General features: G+C 37.0%; 2 protein-coding genes across 6 annotated transcripts in view; one reads left to right on the top strand and one right to left on the bottom strand.

Moving 5' to 3' along the window:
• Window positions 1–6,676, top strand: part of LOC121295431 (ATP-binding cassette sub-family C member 3-like) — a 73,563-nt gene extending 66,887 nt beyond the window's left edge. For all 4 annotated transcript variants that reach the window (XM_041220030.1, XM_041220028.1, XM_041220029.1 and 1 more), the window contains 5 exons: window positions 496–642; window positions 1,476–1,634; window positions 3,655–3,821; window positions 4,301–4,495; window positions 6,383–6,676. In XM_041220030.1, coding sequence (XP_041075964.1) covers window positions 496–642; window positions 1,476–1,634; window positions 3,655–3,821; window positions 4,301–4,495; window positions 6,383–6,491 — 777 coding nt within the window. In that variant the 3' untranslated portion in view covers window positions 6,492–6,676. The remainder of the gene's footprint in view (window positions 1–495; window positions 643–1,475; window positions 1,635–3,654; window positions 3,822–4,300; window positions 4,496–6,382) is intronic.
• A 1,710-nt stretch (window positions 6,677–8,386) lies between these two features.
• LOC121295632 (luc7-like protein 3) lies at window positions 8,387–19,396 on the bottom strand. 2 transcript variants are annotated; one of them, XM_041220527.1, is made up of 11 exons: window positions 19,136–19,396; window positions 18,459–18,525; window positions 17,904–17,943; window positions 17,669–17,813; window positions 16,539–16,616; window positions 13,916–14,020; window positions 13,422–13,583; window positions 11,607–11,941; window positions 11,025–11,188; window positions 10,197–10,393; window positions 8,387–8,911 (listed from the first exon to the last, which is right to left on the bottom strand). In XM_041220527.1, the coding sequence occupies exons 1-10, from the start codon at window positions 19,232–19,234 to the stop codon at window positions 10,230–10,232; spliced, it is 1,359 nt and encodes a 452-aa protein (XP_041076461.1). In that variant the 5' UTR covers window positions 19,235–19,396; the 3' UTR covers window positions 8,387–8,911; window positions 10,197–10,229. The 2 variants fall into 2 exon arrangements, with proteins under 2 accessions (XP_041076461.1, XP_041076460.1); XM_041220526.1 differs by lacking the exon at window positions 8,387–8,911 and having other exon boundaries at window positions 9,380–10,393.
• Between the last annotated feature and the right edge of the window lie 141 nt (window positions 19,397–19,537).

Genomic DNA, 19,537 nt, shown 5'->3' with positions numbered 1-19,537 from the left:
TAAAAAATTAATTTCACAAATCTTACCTATTGTGCAGTTCCATTTGTTTTAAAGGCCTCAACTATACAGTAAACAGTTAATATGTATTTTTTTATTTTAAAACATGGAATCTGGTACAGCATTAGGTTAAAGAAAGTGTTCATAGTAACGCACTTCCGAGGTCGTTTAAAGTTGAAATTGTCCCTGTCCTGTCATTCACCAAACAGCTGCTTGACATCCTTTCAGCCAGTAACATGTGTTGGCCCAGAAGACACTGCTGAGGTGAAATGACCAATGAAGTGTAACAGATTTCCTCAGAGTTTCATAGAAACTGAGACCTTTCTGTAACCTAATGCGCTATCAGATGTAACAGTTTTTCTTCAACTGTTTTTTTCTTTCAAAACTCCACATTTAAGTTCTAGGCAAGCAGGAACGATTTATACGATCATTTTGTTTGTTACAATCACTTGCAAGCTGGCGTTTAGTATCCTAACCTGGACTGCAATGTTTGAACAGGCACCATGGATTGTCCCAGACAAAAGGCCTCCAGAGGACTGGCCCACCCATGGGAAGGTGGAGTTCAATGATTACAGTGTGAGGTACAGGGAGGGACTAGATCTGGTACTGAAGAGCCTGACTCTACAGGTGAAAGGAGGAGAGAAGGTAAGGCATTGGACCATACATCAGCTGTTAAACCGTTTTAAGTGTAAAGTGTTACAGAACATGGAATGCATTATGTTAGCACATAATGATTTATAAATCAACTGGGCAGTACATTTCTTAACATATACTCTGGTTTCCCCCTTGGAAAACCATGGAAACCATATGGCAGAAACCTGCAGTTACAAAGGCACCCTTTTCAGGAATAAACCCGTTACATAAGAATTGCATGGTCAAGGCTCCTAGCTACCGTCTATCAGAGTTGTCTGAAGACCTTTTTTAAAACTACAGCTACCAAATACATAATGCACAATATCAGCACAGTTTAGTCTGAGCTTTCCCAGCTGCTGCAAAACCCCACTGTGAAGGATTTGGAGGCAACACTGCAGGACTGCTGCGTGATAAATGCCAGCAGACATCCAGCCTGTGTCTTGGTATGAAATCAAATTGTACTAGGCTCAAAGCCGGAATGTGTCTTCTGATTAGTCATCTACCAGAGGCCGACTGTCACTTTTGTAGTCGACTTTTTTTCCACTTCACATTCTTAAAGGTGTAATGCCCCATAAAGTTTGCCAATTAAAATTCACATAAGATTGTTACTTTACAAGCCCACATTGAAAATACCAACTCCTGTAAAATGTTATACCTGTTAATGTTAAAGTATTAATTGGCTAAACCACAAATATCAGACTTAGTATTTGTTCTTTTAAAGCTTTCCAGGTGGTTTGAACTATACATTTTAATACATAACTGAACACCCAATTTGAAGTGTGATAAGACAATGGTATGAATCTTGAGTTACTATTTGGTAGTATGCTCTCGTCCAAATTGTGTAGATTGGCATTGTGGGGCGGACCGGAGCTGGCAAGTCGTCCATGACTCTGTGCCTCTTCAGGATCCTGGAAGCTGCAGCAGGAGAGATCACTATAGATGGGGTGAAGATTTCAGAGATTGGTCTCCATGACCTGAGATCCAAGCTTACCATCATTCCTCAGGTAAGCCACTGTGTCCAACAACTTTCCAATATCTAACTGAAATATTCACTGGGTCAGTGCAACAGCAGTGCGAGGACCATCCCTTTGACCTGTGTGACCGACTTGTGTCTTTGTACAAGGTAATAATGAAAGTGTCCTGAGTCAATTAAGTAAGAGACAGGAGGATAAGGGTATGACTTGAAATAGGGAGTTTCATTATTACAGAGGAATACACCACAGTAATGTCATTGTCTACTGTACCACTACTGTTAATGTTCTTTATTTGTGTATCTCTTTCTAAAATAATCATTGTAGTCCACTGAAAGAGGTCACTTTTTAAGAGCATGCCTTGTGCATCCCTGGGACACAGGGGTAACTTCAAAACACTCCATCCGAATTGTAAGGTAAAACTTCATAGAAACTATGTCTACTGGATCAACGTTTCAGTTAGTGCCTCCTTCAGTGTACTGGTACTGTATACACGTTTCGACTAGTGCTTTCCTCTTGTACTGGTACTCTGAGGATGGCACTGGCTGAATGTCTAATTGGCTTTTTATAGTTTTACCTTAGACAAAATAAAAAAAATAAAAAAAACATGTAACAAGAAATAAATAAATCTGACAAAAAAAGGGCAGTGGACTTCTGTTGTCTTTAGCCGGCTCATTGGGCAAATTCCACACAAGTGTGGTGGGGCCTATGATTAAGGCTAGGATTAAGTCACGGGTGTCACAGATTCTGTGATTTTACTCCATCTCATCCAAAAAAAAAACCCAAAGAAACGCTTTTTTCATGTCTGTGCTAATGATGTTGAACTTGCATGGTTGCCCTACTTTGTAATGCAGCTGTTCACATTACTCGATACTTTGCCACATTGCAAACAGTTTAGAAATGTACAAAACAGCAAAAATAAGTGCAGTTACGAGCGTCACAAAACCCCAAAATGTATTTTATGAAAGCAGAGGTTTGTTGATTTGTTCAACGTGCAACATACTGGTAGATTAGTCATAAAGCCAGCTGCGATAAACATTTGGAGGCATCGTGTCCCAAACGGGACTCTACTGCCCGATTTTGTCAACCTGCAGCTGCATTTTTGAATGCCTATCAGGGTCTTTGGCTCAAATAAAGAGAAATATCTCAGCATAGCTGAGAAAGAAGTGTTTGAGGCCATTCTACTGTTTGAAGACAACTGTTTAGCACAGTGTGAATACCTTACTATGAAAATGTCAGTGAAATGAAATGTGAAGTTTACCAGTTCTGGAAAAACATGGAAATGAGATTCCTAACACTTGCTGTAGTTGCTATCAGGTTCTTGTCAATATCAGTAAATAGTGTTGACGCAGAAAGATCATTTTCTGCATACATACTTCGGGATGACCAGTGCTCCACAAAAGCATCAAACCTCTCAATGTACAATATGTTGTATCAGAATAATATGTCAACAAACCAAAATGTAAAATAATTGCAAACTCTACCACAGAAGCAACAGATGCACACAGGCAATCTTTTTTTTTTTTTTTAAACTTAAAACATTATTTTTTAAAAGTATGTAAAACCTAGTTTTTGCTTGCTGTCCTGTAAAGAACCCTCCAAATGTTCTGTAAAACTAACATTTTTGTTTATATTATATGCTGTGAAGCTTACAAATTACAGCTTCAACCTAATGATGTGAAAATCTAAATAAATAAATCATTTTCATTTTTTCCTACTTCTATACAGGCTAATTTTATTTTTATGTAGAAAAAAAAGTTCAATTTTCAGCCTTCCTTCGTGATTTTAAACAAATTTACCATGACTGCTCTGTCATTTTTAGTACAAATTTTCGTGACAAAATCCCAGCCCTACCTCTGATCAATTTACTATAGTATGTAATTATCCATATTCGCTTATACATAGACATTTCTGCTCAGCATTTAAACAAACCACCAGCAGGGCTGTATGATGTTATTGTTTTAATAGTGTACCTGTTACACCTTCCTATCAAAGTTCTAATGTGGTTTAAAGTATAATATTAATTGTAAAGCATTCTCTTTGTGAAATATAGGACCCTGTGCTGTTCTCTGGAACCCTGCGCATGAACCTTGATCCATTTGAGAAATATACAGATGAAGACATCTGGAAAGTGCTTGAGCTTTCTCATTTGAATAAGTTTGTCAGCAGTCAGCCTGCTGGGATAAACCATGAGTGCTCTGAAGGCGGAGAAAATCTCAGGTACAGCAAAATTTGAAAAATACGTTTTCACAATGATGAATTAGCGTGAAGGGGAGGGGATGCTAACTTTACATGACAGCCATTGCACAACTTCTGGTGGTACAACATCTCACCCAACAATACTACCAATGGCTCACTTTGGCACAAAGGGGAGAAAGCTCCAAATAAGCTAACCCCCCCCCCCCCCTTCCCGGACCCAGAGCCAGACAAGCCACACCTGACAAGGATTACAATGAATATACCTGTTAACTCCCTAATAGCCATCATGATTTGCATGATGTTTAAGACATTTTGGTCACACTAAAGGATTTGTCCAGGAAGAATGTTAACGTAGTTGTATGCTGTTTTTATTTGCTTCATAAATGGACCAGCATTGTCATTTTACTAATTGAGATGTGCAGTGCATGCTGATATTTTTCTGTGATGGATGTGCTTAGGTGTAAGTTATTTTACAACTTTAACTTATCTTTTGGCTTCAGTGTTGGCCAGAGACAACTTGTATGTCTTGCAAGAGCCCTGCTGAGGAAAACTCGAATTCTGGTCCTGGATGAAGCTACTGCTGCTATAGATCTGGAGACAGATGATCTGATCCAGTCTACCATCAGAACCCAGTTTGAAGACTGTACAGTCTTCACTATAGCACATAGGCTTAATACTATATTGGACTACACAAGGTAAGTACGGGGGAAATTCTTATAGCTTTACTCAATATGCAGTTTTGGCTGATTTCATGTAGCACTAACCTTGGTCTACTTAATGTTGCCATAAGGTAGTCCAAGATTAGTTCCAATCAGGTTTTGAGAAACCAGTTACCAAGGGATAGTAATTACATTTAACCCTTTTTATCTTGGATAAAGTAGTAGGGTTTATGTCTTTAAGAAAGCTCAGTATCCCAGTACAGCAACCTAACCTTTTGATGCTACTCAAACTACCACAGGGAAATATACAAAGAGTCATGTCCTGGATAATACTTAACTACTGCAGTGGTGTCTCAGTTAAAAGGTTACTACAAGTTAATAAGGTTTTGTTTAAGGTGTCGCTTATTGTATAAGACATGTAATTTCAGGAAGTTTGGGCGAGTGGACCGCAAAGCGACTATGGTTGCTCAACCTGTGCAAAATGGTGTTCATTATACAATAAGAGACACCCTACAACACAACATACTAACTCACTAATGAAGCTTGTAAGCAGGAGTCGCTGTACAATGGAAGTTTTTTTTTTTTTTTTTTTTTTTTTTTTTTTTTTTTTTGTAGTGAAGTTAATAGGATGCCCCATTTTACAAAAGGGGGTTGGGTGTAAGTTTAACTTTGAAATTAGGTGTGGTGTTCTATGCACAGGATGACATTTGTACATAGGATAAGAGGTACTTCACTGTGATGGGTTGATATGTGATGCATGATTTTAAATGAAGTGCCAGTTAGGAGGTCTCTATATTCAGATATGTGTAACTGCATATTGACAATACAAGATGGACAATATTAACTTCATAACCACTCAAAATATAAAATATACCATTTGAAGGCTGTTTGCTATGATGTCATTCTGTATATGTTCAAGGTATCATGACGGTTTTACTATTTCATACTAAGTATGCAGCATTTGCAGCAGTGGGATGTGTATGGTAGACATGCTTGGCAATATCATCATGCTTCAAACACAATGTATAAAGGCTATTCAAACCAAGAAGACCACTTAGCAGAAGAAACAACGTGGCCTCTGGTTAATGTTTACTTTTATTAAGCAAGGTAGTTTTATTTACTGTGTATATATTTAGTTTGTCCAATTACTTTGTTGCTGCATTCTATAAGTACATTGATTGAAGGGTAAGGGTCTTATCCATAGAATCATATGTATTATAATAATGGGCTATTCTAATTCTAATAAACCAGCACACCTAAAGAGAATTTGGGGTATGAGTACTAGATTTTGTCTGTCACCCCCCCCCCCAACCTGACCTGACCCGACCCGACCCGACCCGACCAATCTAGGTGACTTTTTAAATTAGAACGGTTTCCTTTCACCCTTCTTTTTACAATAGCTTGCTGTGGGGTTCCCTATTCAGAAACAATCTTAAAATGCTGCCAAACATCTGATCTTTCTCTTTGAAGCAGTCATATTTATTAAATAAAAAAAATAAAAAACGAGCTGCAGACCTACTCAGATGTGATTTGTCACTTCCAACTGACAGCGGTGACTGAGGGCACCGGGAAACTAAATGTAAAAGTTTGATGTCTCATTGCATTATAGTATTCTTTATACATTGTCCAATTGCAGAATACATTAGTATGAGTGATACAATAACACTTTATTCAGCTTGTCACAGTTGTGTTAAAAATATTAAGATGTGTATAATTGTGGTATATCCCGTTCCCTTGGTTGCACAAGTACAATCAAGTTTTAAGGGTTTAAACTTTCATTTTAGATTTACCAAATAACAATTAATGCCAAAAACAGCTGAAAGAGTTGATAAATCATACCAATCATAACCAACCCGTGCAGTGTACTGGAAGCTTTACAAAGCTACAGCAAGTGAATTCATCTTTTTTTCTTATTACCAACAGGGTTCTCGTTTTGGACAAGGGACAAATAGCTGAATTTGACACACCGACAAACCTTATAGCAAAGAAAGGAATTTTCTACGGTATGGCCAAAGATGCTGGACTGGCCTAAAACCATTTGCTACAAATTGCAATGCCTTTTCCACTGTTAAGGGACAATGCAGTGAATGTATGTTGTCATGATGTATGGATTATTCTGCACACATCAGATTTCGTACATATGCAAGTATGACTAGCAACCAAGTTTTTTACAACTTAAATATTTGTTCTCTATATTTTTGTACTGTATTTAAGTTTAAGTTTAACTTTTTTTACAGATAAATATTATATAATATTATATATATATATATATATATATTACTATATATATGATAACCAAGGATGCGGTTAATTTGTATACCAATGCATATCTGTAACCATTTTTTTGTTACAGTGCAAGTGTCTTTATTAAAGAAAAACAGAAATTGTCAAAGTGTCACTCTTATTGTTGTAAATGCATCACTTTCTAAGCCATTAACTTTTTTTTCTGTTATGCAATGGATCCAGCAAGTAACCAAGTAAAATTTCACTGTGTAATTTTTTTTTTTTTTTTTTTGCTTATGCCTCAAAAGTATAGAAAATGGCTGTTATTCCCCACAAACTTTGCTTTTGTGACCAGGAGAGTGATATTTCAAAATATCACTATTTCCAATGGGAAAATGGGCAAATGTGTGTCTTTTCGTTCACATAAAGTCAGAAAAAAAAACATATGAATCCAAATTAACATGTATTTATACTAAAGTAATACAAAGATGACTACAAAAGATTTAGAAGTGAGTAGTTTTTCAAGATTTACAATTCTACTGTAAATACAGTATAATTGTAAATCTCAAAAAACTACTCACTTCTAAATCTTTTGTAGTCATCTTTGTATTACTTTAGTACAAATACATGTTAATTTGGATTCATATGTTGTTTTTTTCTGACTTTATGTGAACGAAAAGACCGTTTTCTCATTGGAAATAGGTAAATTTCAAAATATCACTGTCCTGGTCACAAAAGCAAAGTTTGTGGGGTATAATAGCCATGTTCTATACTTTTGAGGCATAAGCAATTAGGAAATAACACTTACTACCCAGAAACAAAAATTGTTACATAGTGTTTTCTTCAAGGGTTTAACTTTCATACATGTTATTACTTCTGCAACTTCTCTTCAAAGCTTGTCCACAGGGCCATTTTCCTGCCTTAAAATACTTAAACTAGTAGTTAGGTTCTTGGACCCAGCATGTTAAATACTTTAATAGTATTTCCAAACAAAGCTAACTGAAGAGGGATGGAAAAAATTGTACACACTGCTGAGTAATGTACTCACCAGTTTTGAATCTGTGACAAACGTATTTTGGTTGAGTAACACTCCCAATGAATCATGACTACTTCTGATTTTTTCATACTTTCAACTTGGGATAGCATAATATGTTATTTAGCTGAAAAGGCGAGAACAGTCAACTGTACAGGTTATATATAAAAAAAAAAAAACTGTATATTAAAATACAGCATATTTATTAAGTTAAAAGCTCTTGCTTAAATCTCCATGGTTTCTTGCTAGTTCCTAATGGAACTGGCCCAGTTCTTACAATCAGTTATATTAACCTAAGACAACTTTCTTCTGCCACAGCTGCTAGAACAGAACTACTGTATGTACAAGTCAATAAAAACACACACAAATGTTTTGTAGCCAGTATGAACAGCATCCTTTCTCCAAGCCATAAAACAAACTCATATGTGCAGCAGTACATTGAGAGTATTATGTAATGAGCTTTTCACTTGTACATTTTATAGGCAAAAGCTCTTTATCAACTTAATCAGAGGCCACAGTATTGTTCTACCCATGCCAGATACTAATGATTGCAACAAACATAGCAAAACCTGCTTGAATACCAATCCATAAAGGCTTGCATCAGATTTAAAAAAAAAAATAAAAGGACCGTGACACTTACGTTTTTTAAGTTTATTTTTATTCATAATCAACATGAAAAGACACAGGTCTTATTAAAATCCCAACACAATGAAAAGAAACTCATTCACACTTTTCAAAATTAGAAGTGATCCAAAGGCCTTTTGCACTATACCTTGCATGAAAAAAATAAATTAAAAAAATGGGGAAAACAAGTAGAATAAATTGTTTCCATCCAAACACTGTACACAAACATAACAATCAGTGTGGTGTCTTCAAATGACTAAAGTAGAACCTGAAGTTACAAACTGAACAAACCACATGTACAAGAATTGTTGTTTGTTTATAAATACATGTAAACAGAAATTACACAAATGAATAGCAAATTTACTTCTTGGTGGTATGTGTTGTGGCAATTTATCTAAAGTAATGTAACCAGTCCTCAAATGAGCTTGAAAATGGCAACTGAACTATTTTACATTTTATTTTTTTCTGGGCCACTACAGCTCTTGTTCACCTTGTTTTAAGCAGCGACATCCTAACTTCAGGCCAGACTGTCTTCAGTTGCTCTTCCTCCTGCAGACTTCTCGGATTCCACCCTACAATGTGACAATGTTAGGAAACCACACAATTAAAAACGCAGAAAACAGACAAGTTGATTTAGTCAAAGCACACAAGGGCAAAACACTGTATCCAAAAACATTTATGCTCCAGTCCTCCCCAGCCTCACCCAACTGGAATATGTATTGTAACCACACAGTGGGCAATAGTTCTTTCTAGTATTTAAATGTAAAACCCAGAACACACGTTAACTGGTTGTCAATTCTTACGGTCTTTCAACCTTTCGATTTCTAACGTATTTTTGTTATGGAACGGCTTCAGCTTTTTATCAAACTACGGTAGCCACCACAGCATTAAAATACATTCCTACACTGCAGGAAAAATGTAACACATACCTCAGTTTAAGGCTTGAATGCACTGAATGTGTAATAAGAAGCTGCTTTTTATGCCACTTTATTGGAATTACTCTTTAAGCAAACTAATTCTTGGCAGCACTGCATTCCTACATACAGTTGAAAAAGAATTTCATGGTGATAATGCATGAACAAGTAGTACACAAAGAAAGAAAAAACCTTTTGAACAACGCTATTAAAACAAAAATACACAACAGCAAGCTTAAAGTTTACAGGCAACAGCATTCAAACATGGATGTGGGTAGAGAAAGGAGTACCTGGCTTGAGTACCTGCACAGTTTGACTGAATCCTTGTTTTTTAATTTGGCTTTTCATGGGTCGCTCACAACACCAACGCTGTGTGAGGTATGGAAGTCAGCTGCAATAATTCATAAACCCTACACTTCCATCAATCCAGTGCTACTGGCTCTCGAGTTACAGAACAAACTGCATTAGAATGCAAGGCAAAGCAAAAAACTGCAAACATCCTTGTCATTTATAAAAAAAATAAAAGTAGCAAGAGTATATATATATATAATACATGTGCCTCTAATGGTAATCAATAGGAATTTGATCAGAATATTAAAACGAATAAAGAAAAAGGTTTAGTATTTAAATTGACTACAGAAAAAACCAGACAGACACTGGAGGGGGCGTGAAGGTAACATTTTACAAGAAACATTTTAAAGTTGCGCTACAGTAAAAAGGTAAGAGGCACAAGTTTTGGGATGTCCTTTAGTTATATAATAGCCGACACAAAATAAGGTACCTCCACATGTTTGGCAGGACTACTCTGTCCTTCCCTTCTGGGTATGTTTTTTTCTATTTCTTCTCATCGGGCTAGTTCCATCTTCATCCGTGCATACTTACGCTGCACCATTAAACAAAACAAGAACAAAAAACCTAGCCAACGTTAGAAGAATGCACTTACCTCGGCCTGATCTGAGGTCATATCAGATCAGTTTTAATTGGACTGAGTGTCACCTTCAGATTGTATGTTTTCACTGGTGCCATTGACCTCACTCTTTGGATCATCAACCTCCATTAGCTCTGGCTTGGAAACTTCACTCTGCTTTTCATCACCACTCAATTTCCTGTTGCTTTTCTTCTCATCAGGATCCCTTCGATCTACAATGAAATAAACAAATAATTTTTTTCCATAACTTCAAAAAACTCAATTGCATTAAATAAATGGAAATTCTACAACTAGTAAGAAGTTTGAAATATTTGCATATCCAGAATTTTGAATTAAAAAAAAAAATTATTATATATATATATATATATATATATATATATATATATATATATATATATATATATATATATATATATATACACACACACACACACACACACACACATATAGGCCACTACAGCCAATAGGATATAGATTTTTACGCATAGGTACCACTCCTTTAACCAAGACACAGTATAACAACAGCATCCAGGTTTGTACTGTGGAAGAAGTCACAATTGTGCGCTCAATCTTGGGTTTCCTGGCAAATATGTAAACACTTAATTTTGGCAGTCCGGCAAGGTGAAAATAAAACATGTTACTTTACTGCTTTGGACTACCTTTAAAATGCTGCCAAATAACTAACCACCCCATAACTGCTGACAGCTCCTGGCTTATTCTGCTGCCATGTATCTCACGACTGTTTTTGGTTGCAGAGGTTTCCTCAGGAGAGGGATTAAAATCAATATTGTTCTAAGATACAACCACCAAGTCTGTGGTGCCTCTGCATGCTTCACTTCTAACCTTTGTCTTTTGACTTCCTGTCTCTATCTTTCTCCCGGCTTCGGCTCCTGCGTTTGTGAGATTTACGCTCTGAGCTTTTCGACCTCTTCCTGTCTCTGCTGCGGGATCTGTGCTTCCTCTCTGAACGGTCCCGGCTGCTTCTGCGCCGGTCTCTATCTCTGCTCCTGTTAAGGTAACAAAATACAGATTAAGAGGCTTGCATCCCAGACACAAATTGTATGCTTCCAATACAAAATGAATGGCACTAAACTCAAACAGGTCTGATAAGAAAGAGAGCTAACAACCTAAATAGGGATGCTTGTTTATGTAACTCAAGTGTAGTACAAATCTAAAAATAGTATAATTTATTTTAAATCACTCTGCTGTACAAAAAGGACATTCTGGCTCTGGAAAGTCAGCAAAAAGCAACCAAACTAACCCAGGGCTTAATAGGATGAGCTCTGAGGAAGTGGACAAGAGACTGGAATTGAATGGCCCCATCCTGTGCGTAGTTGTTATGGTTTTTATTATACACACCAAAAGCACAACATATCTGCTTGAAACCAAAGCCACATTTCCATGTCGGTTCATTGCTTGATTTACCTGCTAGGCTTCCTCTCCCGTTCCTTGCTTCTGGATCTCTTCCGCTCTCTTGAACGGCTGCGCCTCCTCTCTGATGTTCTGCTGGAGTGTCTGCTGCGTGAATGACTGCGCCGACGTCTATCTCTATCTCGCTCCCTTTCCTTTTCCCTCTCCTTTTCTTTTTCTCTTTCTTTTTCCCGCTCTTTCTCCTTTTCTCTTTCCTTCTCTTTCTCCCTCTCTTTCTCTTCCTCCCGCCGTTTCTTCTCTCTCTCTTCTCTTTCACGTTCTCGGTCTTCTTTTTCTTTTTTTCCTTTGTCATCACGTTCCGGCTCTTCTGACCGCCTGCGTAGTTTGTCCTAGTGGGGAGAAAAATATGATTCAATATTGCACAAGTAACACCGTTGCTACAAATGCATCACCTATCTTTAATAAAAGTACGTATTGCATTCAAATATCCATTAATGATCTTTAATTTTTATGACATGTTAAAGCTGCAGCCACTGAACAATTAGAGCAAAATCCTGAAGTGTTGAATTTCCGAGCAAGTTTAAATGCATAAAGTAATCTGAATACTTGGAGGCACAGTGATCTACTGGCTAGTCTAAATCAGCCACTTCTCCAATTTTAACCCTGTGTTATAATGCTATGCACCTTGGTAAAAAGTGCAACTACCTTGCAATGTATTACATACAATTACTTTGAACAATTCTCCATCAGCTGGGGTTTCTGACAAGGCACTCACTCCTTTTAGAGTTCATTCTCTGGCAACAGTCATCCCAATACAACCTTTGCTTACTTGCCAACTTTTGCATTAAGTTTTCACTTTATTAACATCAGCGTTCCCTCTAAGCATTTTAGATATTCAGAAACTTGCCTTTTTGACCGAGAAAGGGTAAATTATCAGGGAGAAACCTTCAGCTACACATTAACCCTTTTAATATATTTTTGTTGCATTGTACAATTTTGGAACAATACTCCAACACAAGTATCTCAAGAATTTTACAATTTACTTTACATTTAAATAAGACATTTACTGGCTCTGCCTCCAGTTTTGAATCATCCTCTGATCCTATGCAGCCCTGCTGGTTGTTATAGACATAGACTGCATGCTTAACTGCCTGCATAAAATTGCTTTATACTACTGCATAAAACACTGGCATGTGCACTGCCTTCAATTGTAACCATCTCTAGGGCTACTAACTGTTTCATTTTTTTATTTATGTTTACCAGAGTACTTTACTCCTAAATAACGCAGAAAGACTGTGCTTCACTGATTTTAGTATTCAGCTGTACGACGAGTTAAAAACCGTAAAGTTCACAAGCAGCGCTCTCTATAGAGGCAGAATCGCCAGACGCCTGCTTTGCCCACCCTGGACCAGTAGTTTCGCAGGTTCCCGAGCGAGCTCTGCACTAATATGACGTGCATTTTTACAGAGGGAAAGCAGAGAATCAGCTGCAAGACAGACACAAATATGCTTATTTTAATACTTTGCAAGAATGGTCTCAAAATAATAGGTTTACCTCGAGAGACTGGAGTCTCGATTGAGGTTGATATTTATTATAACTTGTGAAAGTTAGTAAACTGAGTGCGAAGGTTGTTGTGTTACTGTGAAAAATGCGCGCTTAGAGGGAACGCTGATTAGCAATGATAGGATACTGAGGTTGCCACTCTTGAAACAAATACCTTTTAAAAGTGTTTCAACCCCAATTCTGTTTAGCTATGTTCTGAAAGAGCCCTTACAAATTGTATTGTATTTGGCACATCTAAAAATAGTTGCATGTATATTACATCCCACTACGATAATCCTGAAGTAACTATACTAAAGCAACACTCACCTTTAACTCTTCTACAGTAGACTTGATTTTGGCATAGCCCATATGTTGCTTTCCCATCAAGTGATCATCTACTCTGGACTGCGCATCCCCTACAATTAAAAAAGCGCCACAAACTTCACAGACTTCCATTTGCTTTTCCTGAGCTGCAAAGTTTTCAATTGTCTGAAAGAAAGAAAAGTGATACATTCAGTCTCCTGCCAGGTTTCATTTTCAAGACCACTTGCAACCAACTTTTTTCTTCTTTAAAATAATTTGCAACTTTAATACTGAAAATACTTCCATAGCCTCTTCCATAAAAGTAGCTGCTGGAAAGCTACAGCATGCCCTTTCCACACCATATAGTAATAGTTTACATATTACATAAAAAAGTAAGAATTAAATATAAACTATATATTAACTGTAGGAATATTAAAAGCTACATACAGGATGAATAACAGAGGCATTTAATAACCTTTGCTGCAAAATACTACACATGCATCGCAAGGCATACTTACAGAAGTTGATGACCTAAGCAGTTCCCTCTCATCTTTTAACTGTTCAACAAGTTTCATCATTCCCTGAGCCTCCTCCACTCTTCCCTCTGAACCCAGCTCTTCAATCTATTAAACCAGGAAATCAGACCACAAAAAACAGGTTAGTACCAGAAGTGTCACCAAACTGTACTTCATGAAACGGCACTCTTCATTATGTGGTTGTTCTTATTTTATTCCTCACATCTCACTGAAAGAAACACCCGTTAACCACACTCTCCAATAACCACTTGCGAATTAACAGCCTACAGGCTGTATACAAGAATTGCACAAACTGCCAGCTGATCTGCAGCCAGTGACAGTAAAGAGTGGTTAGACACAGTTTCAATGATCATTTTTAGATTACAATATACAGGATGTATACCTACACTGAAAAACTGCAATACAAATCTATTTTAATTTAAAAACACAATCGACAATCACTTGGTTTCTCCACAGGCCTTTTCAAAGTGGCAAAGTGACTGTCGACGCCGGACTGAAAAAAACAGTTCCGCCCCTCTTGCAGATGCTACTGTGCCTTTAACAATGACTGATTGCGTTTCTAGCAGACTAGATCAGTTGCACGCTGCTGGGTGAAAAAAAATAAAATCCTGGAACCACATCGCCTTGACACAACATTTAACCAATCAGAGCGCTGAAGGGGCGGGTTTTCTGTGTTAAGCACTTCGATAGGCTAAAACGTTAAAAATGACTGCTAAAAAAAATAACCAATTACTATACTGTATTTGCGCTGACTACTTTATTAAAAAAAATATTAAGATTATTTTCTGGTATTATCATTCAGTGCATTTTTTGTAATATTACTGTATTGTAAGGTGATATACATAATAGCTATACATATGCACCAAAAAAAAAAAAAAAAAACTATTCCTTTTGTTGTGATATTGTAACAATATTTACCCAGGTGCTTGTGAGAGATATTGTGGGTTCTTTTATAGAGGGTGTACACCTTTGTGATGGGATATCAGCTGACATACCAATGCTTAAGTGCAGAGGTGCTGGAAATTACACTGCGGTTTCTTGCAACAGTAGTGCTGGTGACCAAACGTGTGCGAGTACTGATGTGTTAAATAAAAATGGTTAAAATGAACAGCTGCATTCAAAAAATGTAGAATAGCGAAAAACTAAAATAGACATGCGTTAACAAAATGCCCTGAAAACTTAAAGAATTTTTTTTTTTAATGAAACAAGCTCAATAATTAAGCTAAAAAGGAAGTGAAATGGTGTGGCAAAGTGCCGGCCCCTGTGGTATTTTGTCTTGTGTTGTTTTAATGTTGGTGTATAGTCATCGGTACACAGGATATAAACGGGTCTGTGTAACACAAATGTTTAAAATGTATATTTGTATTTAGGCATGAGGATTGCACAGCACTTCACGTGCAAGTAAAAAGTAATAATATGCGAGCACGGGGAATTGCACTTTATTAATTCACATGCAGTTGTACCGCGACTCCAACTGAATGATTGATTAGCAGTCGAGTCTCGGTACAGCTGCATAAAAGTTGCATGTTTTCACCCACTCAGGGTTGTGTGTTCGGTGAGTGGAGAACGGGATTGGAGACTAAGGTAATTGTGATAATTGTAAGAAAAATAGAAGCTCACCGTGTGTGTCTGTGTAGTCCGTTTTGTTTGTCCATTTATTTTGGCGAAAGTGCCGTGTCCTGTGTTTTTGTTTGTTACAACCTTTTTATTTTCTGTTCTGTTTATTTATTAAATGCTGAGCGAAACCATTCGCTCAGCTCCACCAAACTCCACCTCTTGTTGTTTATTTCCTGGCTCTGGTCTGACGCCACCCACTCCGGCCGTCTTTGTGACAAATGGTTACCGGTTTTTTTTGTGTGTGAACTCCAATAACCCTAAGTTATCTTTCCCCAGTCAAATCAATTGTAGAGTGCCTAAATAAGCACGTTAATTTACCATAATAAAAAACAGTAATTAAAAATAAAACGTAAAACATGAAGTGCAACCAGATACAGTTAATGAAAGACAACACATTATTTAAATTTGTTGTCGTATTATATATTTAAGGTTAAGTCAAGTTTGTTTTTCCGTTAAGTGCTCCTGGCTATAATGTTCTGCTGCCCGGCTATACAGAATTCCTGGGGAGAACCCTGTTGTATTGATTGTGTTTTATTTCAAAAGCATTTAATCTCATTGTGTCATAAGCAAGGTAATTTAGATTTAATTCAACAAGACAATTCAGCTGAATATAAATAAATTGCAAATTCAAAACAAGGATTCCCTCTGGGTGTACAAAAAACAGCTTATTTCATATTAATCTAGTAAATTAGCAATTTGGTTCAAACTAAATTGCAACAGTTCTAGAAGGCAATCAATTCAGTAACGTGCAGACAAACATATAGAGGACCATAAAACAAGGAAGAATATGGCAAAGCGTTTCAAGAGTAAACACCAGTGTTTAAACTACAGCAAGACTAGTCAACTTAAAAAAAATATTAAATAAAATAACATAAAACCCAGGAAAGTATATGTATGTATGCTTAACTACACTTGAACAGTATTTAAATGTGTCATAGAAACAGCTTGGAATCTCTTTCCAGTGGGTATACAAATGGAAAGGACCTACCTGTAGCAGAAGATCTTCAATTTTCTCAGTTAAAACTTGTATTTTTTCCTCATTTTTGCCTGAAGGCCCTGGAGCTTGCTAAACAAATAGGAGAGGAATATTATAAATACATAAATAGACTTACCACAGAGTGTTGAACAAAGTACAAATCTCACATAAAAGAAAACCAGTCTGTGTAACTTATAAGGATTTGCTCAGGGCGCTAGTGAATGGGGGTTTACCAAAAAGGCACTTCAAAATTATTTGTAAAATGAATTATTTTCAAAATCTTCATTTACTAATCACATTGGACTGTATCCACTACACAGCAAACTGCATCAACTAGTTCTCCTGCTACTACAGACACACCTGTGAAATTGGTTAAGCTAAATTATTCTTTCTCCCTCCTAATTCTGTTCACATGCCTAAAGGCCCCTAAACACCATGTGCTGTGATGCATTACAAATAACAGAACTGATAAGAACACTTTCCACCCAAAGCGACACCTGACCAATGCAAGATTGTTAGCTTCTATTTTTGGTAGTATGTCTACTGAACTGAGCAATCAGGGCTCTCCATCCAAACATGTTCAACCAGGAAATACTCAAATCTAAAAATGACTAGATGCCAAAAAAAAAAAAAAAAAAAAAAAAAAAAACTGAATTGATGTGTGCCAATTTTTATTTTGTACTGTGGATGATGTGGTTCATAGTGTTTAAATTTATGGATTACAAAAATCCACAATGGTAAAACGATGAAAACAATAGTACAATGCCAAGAAACTAGGTATATGTGGGGCATGTGGTTTACAGAACACACAGCATATTCTAAAAAATCTAGTTATATGCAACACTGAATATGGGTTGCCTCTGGTGTACATGGTCATGTCCCGCTGCAAAGGTCATGCTGCCCTACAGCTTCACAATGTGTCCTCTGAGTGGCAGTTTTAAGTATTTCCCTGCTAACTGTGGATGCTTGTGAGGCAGAAAGAACGCATTACCTATTTCTGGCTCTTGCAGACCTAAAACTAGATGTGTAAAATGTTTAAAAAACTTCGAAGTGGAGCCATCCCATTTTAAAAAACAAAGCTATACTTTCCTACATGGTTGTGGCCAAAATAAGTGTTTTAAAAATCACAATGCAGAACTTACCCCAGAATTTTGTTGGGCCTGAGAAAGTGCCAGTCTTGCATGACCCCTGCGAATTCTGCGCTCAACCTCTGCTAACAAGCTTTGTAAATACCGAAGAAAGTCTCTTTCATAGCCCTCTTTCATGAAGCGCGAGCTCTTTTCATATCTGCCATAACAGAAAATCACTGGTTAATGCACACATTTTTCATCAGTTACGTAAAAAAAAGGAAAAGGTAGGAAGGAATTCTGGACTTACAGTTTCCGTAGATTTTCATCGTGGATTTTTTCACATGGACCTATTTGGATTTAAAAATATATATATTGATTTGTATTTGTAAGTTTCAAATATAACAACTGTAATAAGTTAACAGGGTGTATATCTAATGCATTCAGATTCACAAAACAATTTCAACAACAAGCATGTGTAAGAAAATATTTCTGCTGTTTTATGTGGAATGCATTGCCAAATAGTGAATTTATCTTCTAAAGAACTTAATGAATTATAAGATGTTTTAACAAGTTGCAACTATTGAATCTATTGATGAAACATCTGGGAAACCTTATACCTTACTACCATTGTGTTAAGCCTACAGGACCACAAGATTCCTCAACGGATTTTTAAAAAAATGGTACAGCATACAATACAGGTACAGTATAGCATCTAACACTTATTTGCTACCAAATATATTTATTTTTACGCGATTTCCATTACAGAATGGCAACCGTAGGCGTACAAACTCTTTTTGTATTTAGTAAGACTTGGCGTTTGTAAATTAACTTTGGGAAGAATCTGGGACTAGTATTCACTTACCCAAATCAGATCGTGTGTTTGTGAATAATTCTGCTGGACAAAATCCACAGAGGTAATATTTACATACCTGAAAAAAAGAACCATAAGATACCAATTACTGGTGTTCTTATTAGAGCAACAGGATAAGAAAATGGCCAATTCAGTAAATCTGTCTACAGTTTAAATGGTTAAGACAGTTACAAAATGTGGACTGTTAACAATAACATAACATACTCGTCGAGTGCTGTTTTTGTTATAAACACGATTGTGGACAATTCCACGTTGTACACATTGTGCATACATTAAATAACCTGTCAAAATTAATAATCTCGCAAACAAAACGTTTAATTATTTCGGATTTTTAAACCTGCCATTTCTAGTTATTGTCTTACAGGAAGCCCAGTTGTACTATAAAACCTAAACTGAAACGAAAGAGACACGCTGTACAGTATATATTGTATTTGCATTCACTTTTACTTCTTAGTGCCGCATAAGAATTAGGGAAACACAACAATGCTGCAATGTTCAGACTTACAGACTTAGTACTAGGTTTACAGTACTAAGCCCGAGGACCGCGTTGACTACGAAGCGGATTTTCCGTTGCAGACCGTTCCTTTGTTTTTAGTCTGCCGCCCTCAGCCCGCCGTACAGACAACCTTCGCCGCTTTTTTTTGTGACATTTATTAATCTAAACTTACAGTCTCATGGTCCCAACGCACGTTACTCCGTTTTTCATCCGGTGCCAGATTCCTATCCCGGCCCATTAACTCGTCGAGTAACTGGGCGGCGGAAAGCATTTTTGTCTCGGTAGTGTTTTTTTTTTTTTTTGTTTGTTTTGTTTTGTTTTTTTTCTCTCTCTCTCTCTCTCTCTCTCTCTCTCTCTCTCTCCTTCTTACTCACTCGTCTTCACTGATCCAAAATCAGCAACGAAATGGCGGACAGCACAATGTGCTTTACCCACAAGGCACCACGAGATGGGTCACTCACCGTAGAAACAACAAAACCAAATGTGGATAATTGCGCCACACTGTACCTCGCAATTGAGACGTGCGCCCCCTAGTGTGGATGATTAGCTAGAGCTGCTGTTTCAAAGCGCCCAG

This window comes from Polyodon spathula, chromosome 20 (assembly GCF_017654505.1).
Source record: "Polyodon spathula isolate WHYD16114869_AA chromosome 20, ASM1765450v1, whole genome shotgun sequence".
Taxonomy (NCBI): Eukaryota; Metazoa; Chordata; class Actinopteri; order Acipenseriformes; family Polyodontidae; genus Polyodon; species Polyodon spathula.
This window is presented reverse-complemented; position numbering and strand designations above follow the sequence as displayed.

Excerpts from the sequence above, each read along its gene's own strand:
- LOC121295632 (XM_041220527.1), bottom strand. The coding sequence starts at position 19,234 with ATGCTTTCCGCCGCCCAGTTACTCGACGAGTTAATGGGCCGGGATAGG. Across the intron at positions 13,584-13,915 it reads TGCTTAGGTCATCAACTTCT|ACAATTGAAAACTTTGCAGC; the intron begins GTAAGTATGCCT and ends TCTTTCTTTCAG. Across the intron at positions 11,942-13,421 it reads CTACTGTAGAAGAGTTAAAG|GACAAACTACGCAGGCGGTC; the intron begins GTGAGTGTTGCT and ends TCTCCCCACTAG.